The following is a 13,536-nucleotide window of genomic DNA, read 5'->3' on the forward strand; positions in this document are numbered from 1 at the left end:
AAGATTGAGGGAAATATGATCTCTGGATTCATTTGAGGGTTGGAGAAAAAGTTACTCCTAACGGTTAAACATGATGATTAGGAAATAAAACGGAGGGAGTTTTTTTTATAGATTGAGATGAACGATTAGGTAGACGGTGCAAAAATACAAAATCACACATCTTTTTCCTATATAACCCATTGAAAAAGATCTATGAGTCTGTGCCCTTGCTACATCATCCGCATACCAAAATCGCAAGCATTCACTACAATTCAATTTTAAGATAAGGGCATATTTTTTAAGAAAAAAATTGTGCATAAAAAAATCGGATTTCACGTAATCCAGGTTAACAAATTGCAAGATGTTTGAGAAGTCTTCAATAAACGCAACATTTATTATTAGTGTAGATCTTATTAACTCGTGTCTCGAAGGCACACATTAAAAGGCAATAAATAGATTTGGAAAATTGGATTTTGTATAAAATAAATACCCTTAAAAAATTTATTTTTTAACAAAATACCCTCAGATTCCAATTTCCACACCTTAAAGTGCAATAAACACACATTGAAAATTGCATTTCTTTAAAAGTTTGAAGGAGACATCTTCAAAGTTGTACTTATCCAAAATAAAGAATTTCCATTACCACACCAACTTTTCATTATTATATACCAAAGCGATTTTTATTATTTATATTATTTATTTATTTTTGGATGTTAAAAGAATGAAAAGTTGATTCATAACATGAATCATTCTCATTTGGCTGGCAAGATGGCATTGAATATGATGTGATGGTCAGTCCAACATTTTGGTTTTCCATTAATTACTGGGTCCCTCACTCGCCACATCAAATCATAGTACAGTAAGTATGATTGGACGTTTAATGACTATCGTAATCAGATTGACTGACCACCAAGGCATTTGTAGATCATCAATCCAATGGTCAATCAAACATACGTGCTTACGATTCATCAAGCAAGAAAAAATGATTGGAGGGGCTATATTTTTTTATAGAGAAATTCTATTTGGCACACCAACTTTTACTTAGAACACAACAATCCTTTTGAAATTAAACTTGTATTTATAAGTAGAAGTTGGTGTATTTATATAAACTCTTTATATATATATATATATATATATATATATATATATATATATGGGGCGGTTCAAGGGCCATATGAGAAAACATATGAAAAAACTTTGTTTTTCAAAATAAGAGTTAGAGGTTTTGGATTGAGCTGATTTTTTGCAAGGATGGTCACTATGATGAAAAGATCATCCTCACAAAAAATCAACTCAATCAAAAACTTCTAATCCATCAAAAGTGATTTACAAATTAGTGATAAAAATTAGTAAAAAGTCGACGGTCCACATTCTAAATCAGTTTTAATGGGGTTAGAAGTTTCAGATTGGGATGATTTTTTTTTTTTTTTGAATGATCTTCCCATCATAAAGATCATCCTCACAGAAAATCAGCTCAATCCAAAATTTCTAACCCATATTTTAAAATTTTATTAAAAATGAAAGTTTTTACATATGTTTTCTCATATGACCCTTGAACCTGATCCTATATATAGGGGGCGTTCAATGGCAAACTTTTTAGCAAACTTTTTGGCAAAACATTTTTCAAAATGAGTTAGAAGTTTTGGAATACGCTGATTTTTTGTGAAGATGATCGATACGGTGAGGAGATCATCCTCACCAAAAATCAGCTCATTCCAAAACTTCTACACTACAACATTTTTGGTCTACAGCGACTGTTTTTAACAGCGGATATTTTTATCCGCCTCTATAGATGACTTTATTGTAGCGGATACTTTTATCCGCCTCTAGAAATCTGGTTTTTTGCAGCTCATAATTCTACCCGCCGTTATAGGGATTACCATACACCCGCTTTACTTATTTAGTGCATATAGCTGCGGATTATATTCTCCGCCACTATAAAATCACTTTTTTTTAAATAATTCTGGTTCATATAGCTGCGGATTATATTGTCCGCCACTATAAAATCCCTTTTTTTAAATAATAACTTATATAGTTCTGGTTCATATAGCTGCGGATTAAATTGTCCGCCCCTATAAAATCACTTTTTTTTAAATAATAACTTATATTTAGTGATGAGGTTTGGCGCGGAAGTTTTTTCAAATTATCATATAGCGGCGGATAAGGTTTTCCGCCACTATAAACATTCTCGATTTTTCGTTTAAACAATTTTAAAAATGAATAGAGCGGCGGATTATTTTATCCGCCACTATAAAAATCAAAATTTTAACTAAAGACTTTTTAAATTCAACTATAGCAGCGGATAGTTTTATCCGCTACTATAGACCTTTAATTTAAAAAAATTGAAAATTGAATTTAGTAGCGGATTACTATATCCGCTAGCATAAAAAATCAAATTTTTTAAATAAAATTATAATATCGCAGCGGATTATTTGAACCGCCACTAGAAACATCCAATTTTTTCGAGAATATAGCAGTTGATGATTTTATCCGCCACTATAAAATCAAAATTTTAAATAAAACTTATATTTAGTGGTGAATTTTGTTTATCATTTTTTTTTAATTAACATATAGCAGCGGATAAATTATTCCGCCACTATAAATATTCAATTTTTTTAAATAAAAAATTTGATTTAAAAGGTAATATAGCAGCGGAAATTTGTATCCGCCACTATAAAAGAAAAATCGATTTTAAAAAATAAAAGCTTCAATTTCTTTGGTTGGTTCTTTTTATCAAATTTTATTTTTTAAATTGTAATATAGCAGCGCATTGTGGGTTCCGCAGCTATAGAGAAAAAAACCCACTAATCGCCAATCAATTGGCGCAAAATTTTCGCGGGAAGCTCAAAACTCGATCCGTCTGTCATTTTTCTTCTCTTCTTTTCTTCTTCTCATTCTCTCTCTCTCTGAAATCAGAAGCTCAAAAGTCCGTCACATTCTCTATCATTTTTTCTTATCTTCTTCTCATTCTCTCTCTCTCTTTGAAATCCCTAAAACTTGGTGTTTCAACGATTTTTTCTTCATCGGTTTAAGTTCGGATTGGAGTTTCAGCTGACCCTTCCGTTTAGAAGCTTGGTTCGGCCCCTGATTTCCAACCTATTGTGTAGCACTTGCTTTGTGGTCGCTGTGGTGAGTTGACGCGGGGGATTCCTATCTCACCTGTACTGCTAGGAGTGGAAGGAAGGATTTGAACCCTCAACCTTAGAACTTATGCTTGCAATGAATGAAAATGGGATCTCTGGAAATCTGCAGAATGAAATGGTGAAAGAATTTTTTTTCTGTTAACTGTTCCTGCTTACAATCATCATCATATCATCACTATTTTTTGTTTGTTATCAATGAAATCTGACTTTATTTATTGTGTCCTGATGTTTGGTAGGTGCAAATCTATCTCTCTGAAGTACTTGATTTGTATGAAGATCTGAAGGCTCAGAAAAAGTGGGATGAGAAAGTTCATTCCCCAACCCGGAAGAAGTTATTATCTGCTTTAGAGAATATATCAGAATATAACTCGGAGGGTTTGTTAAAGCGTCTCCCAGCAGATGCTTTATATGAGGAGCGAGCGATTTTGTTGGGGAAATTGAACCAGCACCAGCTTGCCTTATCTCTATATCGCTAGGTGCCCGGATCCAGACTATGCTGAGAAAATGATTGCTGCCATTGATGATGTCCGAGTGAAAGGGGACTCTATCGGTGGAGGTGTGACATGTGTTGTGAGGAATGTCCACTGTGTAAGTATAAATTTGATTGCATTTTCTTCTATCATGCACATATATGAGATTCATGAAGATGACACCAAATTAGACACATTAAGATGACACATGCTTATGAGATATACATAGAGACCTTTCAATGGCTGATTTTAGATTTTGCATTTCCTTGAGTTGTTTCTTTTGATTTTAGATTTCCTATATTTGATAATAAGTGACTATTGATCACTGGAACTTCAAAAGGGGATTTGTTATATTTAATGGGATCAAGTTTGGGCTGTAACTGAGTTACCATTCAATCCTTCACTACGTCATATTGCGTTTTTGGCGACACTACCATTGCGCTAAAAACGACTGAATCATGATTTATTTACTAAGGTTCAAACAAATTTGTATGCCTCTGCAGCAATGCTTTCTAGAAGAGCTGGAGAGGACAGTAGATACAAAGTGTTATAATTCATTTTTATCATTTTCAAGAGTGCTAAAGATTTTCAGTTCATGAAACTTTTTAGTGCTTCACTTACTCTGTGGAATGGTGTCCTTAGATTGACATGGTAAGGGGAGGACCAAGAAGCAATAGATTGAGGATTAAGCAATCTAAGATCGAAGCAGAAATACATACTTTGTGGGGTGGTGGTCTTCTAATGCAAGTAAGCATTTGTTTTCTCCTATTCTCTCATGTAAAAATACCACTACAATTTTTAGGATATTTGCCGATACGATAATAATGGAAGTTGTTATAAATGTGACTGCTTTATAAATGTAACTACTTGTGGGCCTCACCAAATAATTACAGCTCCAAAATATTGTAACTATGCCCAGCATCAAGGGGAGAATCTGTAATGAAGTTCTCAACTTCAGTGGAGAAACAAATATACATACTTGGTACATATATCATCATAACAAAAGTCTTATTCGTACATTTCACAACTTCACATTATCTTTCAAACGTCCAAAAGAATGCAGAGGACTAAATGGATTATGTAGTTAACAATCCACACAATGATTTTTGATCTTAGAAATCTCCATGGTGTGAATCCTTCACTTCCACCAGGGAGTTCTGTCCCTTTGGCAAGTGATTCTAGGTAGTCGTCTGATCTTACAATACTTAAAACACACTCAAAATTACTTAAAACTTGTAACTAATAGGTTCGATGCAACTAAATAACAGAACAGCTACTAATAACAGGTATCATGTGTTCTTCGGCCTTGAGAAATGAACGATTGCTGGATTGGGTACTATTAACAAAACCAAGTATCTTTATGGCCTTCTTTCCACACTCCCCACTTCCATCTAATCCTAGAACAATCATGCATAAAGTGGGGACTACTTTATAACTGTAGCCTTTCTTGGGTTATTGGAGTGGTCATGTGGGACTGCTTTATAAATGTGACTACTTGTGGGCCTCTTCATTATAAATAATACATAACATAACCCCCCACTCTCACTGCATCCAATCTTTTATTTAAGATATTATTTGAAGGTAGGGCATCACCATCAAAATGGTGCCTCTGTTGCAACTAAGAATAACAACATAATGTAGCTAAAGCTAATTGTGTGTGCTGGTATAGGTTCTTAATCAGAATGAAACACCTTTACTGTACAGCAAAAAGTTGTTGAATGGCCCAGAATTATCCAACCTGACCGACCCGAATCAAGTAATTTGGTAGGGTCAGATCCGGATCTAAGGCGTTTCTTCTTTTTCTCTTGCAGGTTGGTCTACTTAGTGCGTATATTATCAAAAAGTTGTACTTCGGCAGGTTGGTTAATGAAATCACTCTTACACTTTCATAATGTTTATTGTTGTGTAAATTTTCTGAATTTGGAAACTTTTTCTAATTACGAACTCAACTACTGCTCTCTGTCCATCTAGTCTCATAACAGTAAAATGAAAGTTGGTTGGTTTCTCCACACCCCTTTTCCTTCTTCCGAAATACATAGGACACTTCCATCTCGATCAGATTTACTGAGATCTGTACTTGCATCTGATTTAATTGGGTAAGACATGATTCCTCTCACAATACAATTTTTGAATCATACATGCATTAATTCACATTGATTGACATGGCCAAAACCACTAGAATGGTACACTTTGACTCTGAAGGGACTGAATGTGTCGACAATGGGCTTAGTCTGTACCCCATGGCCCTCCCCTCCCTTTCCCACGTATGGTCTCTAGTGTAAAATGTCATAGCAATCCTAGCCCTTAACCAGAAACTTGACTCATTGCCTTCCATACTCAAATTAAAAGAAAAATAAGTTCTAAATATAGGTTGATCACTAGAATAACGACGAATGGTTAGCAATCACCTAGGTGGGACATGTTTTTACACTAAACTGATTTTGTAAATATTTTTGGGCCTATGGATTGGTTGAGTTTTGTTTATTTCCATTCTTTGAGGTTATAATGCACCATTTGAGCTTACATGGTGTGCTTATATTATTTGTCATGTTAATCTTTGCAAGGGGGGAATATCTAATTGGGAAGTCATAAACATGAGAATAACTTTCAAGCCAACATTTACAATTGGAGTAAGTTTGGTCACAACTCATGACTATCTGACCTTTATACCTTTATTGTGCATCTTTTGCCACAGCCCAACTTGAAACTGAGGTCAACGCTTGGTACAACACTTTTTTCAACCTTGTCAAATTTCAACGTCATTAAGTAGGGGTGCACAACAGGTGGGTCTAACTCTCTAATTACCTTGTGGTTCACCAACTACAAATTTCCTGACAAGGTATTCATTTGGCGTCCAAACCCTCTATGAAGAATGACAGCTCGCACAAGAGAAGTTTCCTGACAAGGTATTCATTGACACAGATTTCTGATCTCTTTCCTACCACATCAACTTATTAGTTATTTCTAGTACTGCTCAATCTTTTTCAATCGTTTATATTGAGGCTTTTTGTATTGAAAATAAACCTACTAAAGATGTTGGACATGCCCTGCAATTCTTGGAATTCTGCAATGCTTTTGGACAAGTAAATTCAATTTTGGTTTTGTTAATTACATTTAGACCACTGGTTGTATTAGAGACCAATGATATATCACTGCATTGAAGTTTAGAAATCATGTCCTCAAACTAGGTGAACATTTGTTAGTGGTTATTCTTTAACCAACAACAATGAGGAGAAAATAAATAATTCATGCCCAGTGACACTAAAAAGATCACACTAGGTAACAATCCAGAAATCTTGGGCAGGTGGGAACAGGTTTGTAAAATTAATTTTGAATAGATTTGGGTGGTCTGTTTTCTTTTCTTCTTGTCTTTATGCTGGTCATCTCGACCAACTACTCTTATTCTTGTATATGTAGCTTATATCTATAATAGGTAACCGATGTACTCGATTTTTGGAAATATGGTCAGACTAGGGAGTTTTTTTTGGTATATTGGTACAGGGTTCTTCAAAGCAAAACATTTTGCTTTAACTCTTGGTAGTTTCTTGCACGTACATGGTAGTTACCTGATGTGGTTCTATAGGTGTAATTGATAGGTGTGATTTGTTTAGACCACATGTATTTTATTAAAAATATTAATGTAGGTTATATTGTTGGAGAAGTTCTTGGTATTCTTCATGCAGTTATTCTTTAGTTAGATTTTGAATAGAATCCTTATGACAACAATTGGATCCCAATCTCCACTAATGCTTGCTTAGTCATAAAGGATAAACGTAAATGGACATGTCACTTAGTTATAGAATATGGTAGCTGAAGCGCAATGCACTCGCACTTGAATTAACAAAAAGACATGGTTTTAGACAGAATTGAAAGAAACTTTGATGATAATGACGATCATACAAGACATTAGCCCCCCTTATGTATAACAACATGCTCTAAATATTCTATGCTCGTACTTCATTTCTTACATTGGCAATTGTATGCCACTTGGGTTGTTATGGTTAGATTATGTTGCTTGGAAGATCAAATATTATCCATAACCATTCTTCCCCTTGCTATTATAGTGAGATTTCTTAAACTTTGCACCTCATGAATTATCGCTGTAGGAAGGTTTCATTGAATAAAAATTGGAGAAAAGGCTGCCAATATTTCCCTTGACGATCTAAGTAAGCTCATGTCCTCTGTTTTTATTATATTTATAATGTTTTATTTATTCTTTACTTGTTTGATAGTCTTAATGCACTCATCTGTTACTAGCAGAGGATGGATTATTCTAATCACAGAAAGCATTAGCACATTGTGATTATTCTAATCATAGAGTATTACCCCATGTTAGAACCACCATAATGGATAAAAATAGTTTAGATAGTTTAATGGTAGTGGCACCAAGATCATAAAAAAGTTGAACGTGTCTCGTAAATCTCGGTCAAAAAATGAGTTGGTCTCGTTCAGCTTTGATACCGAGTTAACTTGGACGATACGTCTCGGTCTCGGAAAAGTTTAAAAACCATACCTATTAGTTGGTCTAACATTTCTTACCATCTCCATAAGGTCAAGCTACCATTCCTTCCATTCTTGTAGGTGCTCTTACCTGAAGTATATATCTTTTGCATGTTTGCACGAGCAATCATGAGTTTTTCTCAACCTCTTAGGCCTCACATATGAAGTTTATACCATTCCTTCCATATGGGTGTACTTTTTTTTTTGTCTCCATTTTGTCTCTATTTATTTATGAGAGTTACTATTGACACACCAACTTTTACTAACAGATGAGACTTATTACAAGGTTTCTTCTTGGATTTATGGATGGTCTAGTTGGTACAATAAAGGTATGTGTACGTGCATGCGTGAGACTATATATTGTTGAGTGTATATTTTCTACCCCTCTTCGACAGATTGGTCTTTTGGAATGGTTGGTTGGTTTTAATCTTTGGCCAAGTGAGAACTGTAACAACTCTTCTCAACTTTCTAATTACATTTTGTGTTGTATTTCTGTGTCATTGCACTTTTGATGTGCCATCTGATGATTTGTTCCTAATTTCTCCTTTGTGTCTAATTTGAAAATTATGCAATTTCATCTCTTGATCTAGAGTTTATCATTATTTGATAATTGTCCTGTCCTGTAAATGGAATTCATGTTATATGGATCTTCTCGATCTTGAACACCAATTGTGGATTTGTGATGGATATGGTATTGGTGACGATTCGAGATTCTGAGTCTAACCCTGATACCTATCATAGAGTGTTCCCAATTTAGTAACTTATGACATTATGCAATGGCAATGATTAGAGTGATTGTGCAGGACACTGCGTTCGACACTGAATTGACGTCGTGGTTTGCACATAACCCATAGATGCTTTCACTCATATCTCGAAAATGAGCATGGTTCTGAAACCTTATATGTATCCAAACTTTTTTTTGTAAATTTCACTTAATTACACTTACTTTTGGCTTCTTCATTACTTGGTTGATCACATTTACTTCAATCTCTGTTCAACTTTAACATCAACTATTGTTTTTCCCTTCACACCGCTTGAAATGGATGGACATTGTATGTTCAATTATAATATAACATCTGCATAGTGTGAATTCCCACTCTAATCTTAGTCGGGACGATCTTCGACGACATCATCTAAGAAGATGACCCATCATTCTTTATTCAGTACAAACATTGGGTTTAGCATAAATAGACCATTTCATGCTTACCTTAGTAACAAAGATCCGAACAGCAATCTGACTGATACTACTGGACTGCATCAAAATTCACAGAAATCATAAAAGATGTCTATTACATGCATAGAGGAACTACATGAAGAGTACTTCTCGTAACTGAATTCTTAATGTAGTTTTGAATTTTGATTAGTAGAAGTTCTCATACGTTGATGCCCTCAAGAAAATCCAAATGAAGTCACATTAGCCAACAGTTGTTTTCGATGCAGTTGAATATATCACTGTTTGAGTACTTCTGAGCTTAGATAATCCAACTACATACAGTATGTAACCTGACCATCTTTGTCAAAAATAATTTCTTTGCTGCAGTTAATTTCTGCAAAGTTCCATCTGGTCTTCATTTGAAGTAAATGTGGATGTATGCTTCTCAGTTCTTACTCATTTGGTTGTTTAATCAACATTGAGATGGCTTATTTAGAGACTAAAGTAGTTTTCGACTTTCTTTTTCTGTATTTTTTTCTCATGAAGTTTTCCCTGTTTTATTTGAATAACCAGAGTTAGCGAAAATCATGGACCACAAGTCATGGCTTTGGAGGAAATAATCTTCAGAGAAGACAATTGCCGTAAGTGATAAAGTCAACCTCTCAGTAATTGGCAACGGTGAAGAGGTAACTGAAGCTCCTCGTACAATTATTCACACAATTTATATAAGAAAAATATGACAATTTTATTAATTATTCAATTCCATAACAATACATTGTAATTTCACTAAGAATGGTCAAATATATGTAGGTGATTGTTAAATGGTGTGATCATAAAGAATTGATTGTTTCAGACAATGCTCTTTGATAAGGCACAAAATGTTCTTAAATGGGCATTCTACACCTGGTTCTAAACTTCCTGCTATGCAGAAGTAGATGTGAGCTTTTTGTAATTCAATCTAGCATAGGCATTTGTTAGCTAATCACCCATGGTGGACTTTCACAAATGAAAGATGTTATAAGACCTATGGCTGGATATTGGCATAAATACTTGAATCTTGAATTTTTTCCATTTCTCTATGGTTGGTTTCTACCTACTTTACGTACCCTCTGTCGAAGAGGGGTAAGACCAAAAGAATGTTGATTGAAGTAGAAAGAGCTAATGAACACACTTGAATTAACAGAAGACATAGTCTTAGATAAAATTGAATGGAGGAACATAATTCATTCAACTGACCCCAAATTGTTGGGATATGGTTTTAATGACGATGGTGGGTTAGATGGTGTTTGTTTAGATTTTTTATTTCCATTACCTGTGTTTCTCCTATACATATTTAAGCTTCTCTATTTGACTGTATTTAAGGCATATGCTTGCGAAGTTTCCCGAGTAGAAGATCAAGCTTTGGGGCTGTCACTTGTAAGAACATTTTCTTTGTATTCATTTATCAGAATATCAGAATTTTCTTCTTTAATAAAAGCATGAAAAACACTACAAGTTATGCTTCAATTTTAAATGTTTCAGATTTTTAAACTATATGTATATAGGAACTTACCCCAACCACACTTTCATTATATAAATTATTTGTTTAAAAGCATTTAAATAACACTTCAAAAAGAAAAAAAAAAAAAAATACTCCAATAGTCTTGCTTCCAAAAATTAATGAGTGTGGGTATGGTTAGTTATTAGTTGTTTATAACTCCAAGCTTTGTCCTTATGAATGGTGCCGATTATTTTCTATTGTGAAATCTTCTAATCCTATAATCAGTTACATGTAATATGCACTTGTTTTATGTTTAGTGTTGGTCTTTTGTGCTATTGTAAGTAGCTTAGTAATGGTCGGCTGATGGGTTTGGCTGGCTCAATACTTAATGTTTTGATTTTCTTCCTATAGGTGTACAGTGACCCCGTCTGTTGACCATTTCAAGACGTTCCTCTTGAATGTCCCAGCTGCTGTCATTGCACTGATACTGTGAGTAACATTATTATGTCCACATTAAAATAGTTGTAGACATTAGAACCTTTATAACCATTTAAATAATGGAAATTTGAAACCCAATATTATTGTTATTATCATTTCATATTTATGTTTGTACATAAAATTGAAGAATCTGCTACTATTTGGTTCCTTGGCTTAATATATGAAATTCACCCATTATTTCGTGGCATATTTATTGACATTTAGTGTGGCAATATCATCTCTTTTATTATTTATTTGTTTTCAATGTATGCAGGTTGGAGGACATAGGTTATATATATATATATATATATGAAAAAGAAACTTACAGCAGCGGATATTAAGTTTCGCCACTATATAGTATATCTTATGGATTTTAACAATTATTCTATTGCAGCGGATACCATAATCCGCCTCTATATATTTCATATTTAATTAATTGAAATTTGACATATTGCAGCGGATTTGAGGCTCCGCCTCTATTTTATTTTGATTAAAACTATCCTATAGCAGCGGATAATAATATCTGCCGCTATATGTTATATTTTTTTTATTAATTATTTTTCCTATTGCAGCGGATGGTAATTACCGCCGCTATAAGTTGTATATAATGTTAATTAAAATTTGGCCTATGGCAGCGGATATGAGGAACCGCCGCTAATGGTATTACCCTACTACAGCGGAAAGTATTATCCGCCGCTGAATTTAGCGACGGAGGAAGCACCGCCGGATCTTGCTTCCGCTGCTCACCGCCGCAAAAATCTTTTACAGGCGGATAAATAACATATAGCGGCGAAAATTTCCGCCGTTGTAGACTAAAAATGTTGTAGTGCTAACACCATCAAAAATAGTTTACAAAAAATGGACGGTCCACAATTTTTCAACTGGTAAACATGGGTTAGAAGTTTTGGAATGGGCTAATTTTTGGTGAGGATGATCTACTCACCGTAGAGATCATCCTCACCAAAAATCAGCCCATTCCAAAACCTCTAACCCATGTATATATATATATATATATATATATATATATATATAGAGAGAGAGAGAGAGAGAGAGAGAGAGAGAGAGAGAGGATGATGTTCATACCAAGGTACAAGAAAGATATCTTCGAGAGCTTCTCAAGAACGAACTTCAATGAAGGAGAATAAAGAAAATAATGGTTTCGATTGACCTTCGCATGCAACTTCAAACTTCACACGAACAAGCTTCAATTGAAAATGATGAAAAAGATAGTGTGAGAGAGAGTGAGAGAGAGAGAGCTATAAAAGCAGAAAGTGAGAAGATTTGTTTGTGAATTTTTTTTGCTTTACAGATATCAAAACAATATGTTGGAGATTTTTTTTAAATAAAATTTATTTGTTGAGGGAGGTATTTGAAAATATTATAAAAGTATCAAAGCAAACAATGGAAGACAACTATAAACCATGTTTTAGTTTGAAAACAAGATCTGACTGTCCAAATGTATTGAATTTTATGGCCTTCAAACATCATTTTTGAGTATGCTTTCAAGTATGTCCAAGGATCTGCCCATATATATATATAATAAACACAATTGAATTGAAACAATTGTATGTAACACAAACCTTTAATCAATTATAATGTTTTGAGAAACAAATCTCCCCATCATTTATAGTTTTGTGGGTTAAACCTCTCATTATGTTATAATGTCATGGGACCTACTTTATTTTTTTTTTATTCTTCACTTCCTCTTATTTACTATATTTTCTCTTCTAAATCTTTAATTGATTTTAATATTTTTTGTCTTTTATCCTTTTAATCTTAATTTTTTTAATAATACCTCTCCAACTTTTTTTTTTTCACTTGTACCCCTTCTTAATCTGAAAGATGATGTCCCTCTAATTTTACTATATTTTTTCTTTTGTCCATTTAATCTACTTTATTAATTTTCATCTCTTATCTATTTAATCTCGATTTTTTTAATAATACCCTTTCATTAAGTTATATGTTTTTGGGATCCACTTTATTTTATTTATTCTTTACCTTCCTAAATTTTATAATGTTTCATCTTTTATTCCTTTAATCCACTTTATTATTTTTTTTCATTTTTTATCTCTTTAATTTCAATTCTTTTATAAAAATACCTATCCAACTTTGTTTTTTTTTCTTTCACCCACCCTTTAAAATAATTTTCAATATTTTAAAATTGATAATCATATTTATTTTTACTTTTATTTTCTAAACAAATCCGGCTAACTCAGTAAGAGTTCTAATTTAACTAGGTACATTGTTACATTTCCGTGATATTGCCGAGTTTTATATTGAACAGATGAGTTGATTGAACTTATTTTAATTATTGACGTGTTATAAATGTCAGTT

At 33.5% G+C, this 13,536-nt stretch overlaps 1 protein-coding gene across 3 annotated transcripts; it reads left to right on the top strand.

Moving 5' to 3' along the window:
* The first annotated feature begins 2,638 nt into the window (after nt 1–2,638).
* LOC147392349 (acetyl-CoA carboxylase 2-like) lies at nt 2,639–9,614 on the top strand. Of its 3 annotated transcripts, none has more exons than XR_015182982.1 (7): nt 2,639–3,240; nt 3,359–3,710; nt 4,235–4,339; nt 5,404–5,688; nt 6,288–6,498; nt 7,699–7,758; nt 8,362–9,611. XR_015182982.1 is itself a non-coding variant. In XM_086459260.1 (7 exons), the coding sequence occupies exons 2-5, from the start codon at nt 3,627–3,629 to the stop codon at nt 6,295–6,297; spliced, it is 246 nt and encodes an 81-aa protein (XP_086315386.1). In that variant the 5' UTR covers nt 2,639–3,240; nt 3,359–3,626; the 3' UTR covers nt 6,298–6,498; nt 7,699–7,758; nt 8,362–9,613. The 3 variants fall into 3 exon arrangements, 2 of the variants coding, with proteins under 2 accessions (XP_086315386.1, XP_086315385.1); XM_086459260.1 differs by having other exon boundaries at nt 5,404–5,450; nt 8,362–9,613; XM_086459259.1 differs by having other exon boundaries at nt 5,404–6,498; nt 8,362–9,614.
* Nucleotides 9,615–13,536: the final 3,922 nt, after the last annotated feature.

Source organism: Akebia trifoliata, chromosome 11 (genome assembly GCF_017979445.1).
Source record: "Akebia trifoliata isolate Shusen 1 chromosome 11, ASM1797944v1, whole genome shotgun sequence".
Classification (NCBI taxonomy): Eukaryota; Viridiplantae; Streptophyta; class Magnoliopsida; order Ranunculales; family Lardizabalaceae; genus Akebia; species Akebia trifoliata.

Excerpts from the sequence above, each read along its gene's own strand:
- LOC147392349 (XM_086459259.1), top strand. The coding sequence starts at position 3,627 with ATGATTGCTGCCATTGATGATGTCCGAGTGAAAGGGGACTCTATCGGT. Across the intron at positions 3,711-4,234 it reads TTGTGAGGAATGTCCACTGT|ATTGACATGGTAAGGGGAGG; the intron begins GTAAGTATAAAT and ends TGGTGTCCTTAG. Across the intron at positions 4,340-5,403 it reads GTGGTGGTCTTCTAATGCAA|GTTGGTCTACTTAGTGCGTA; the intron begins GTAAGCATTTGT and ends TTTCTCTTGCAG.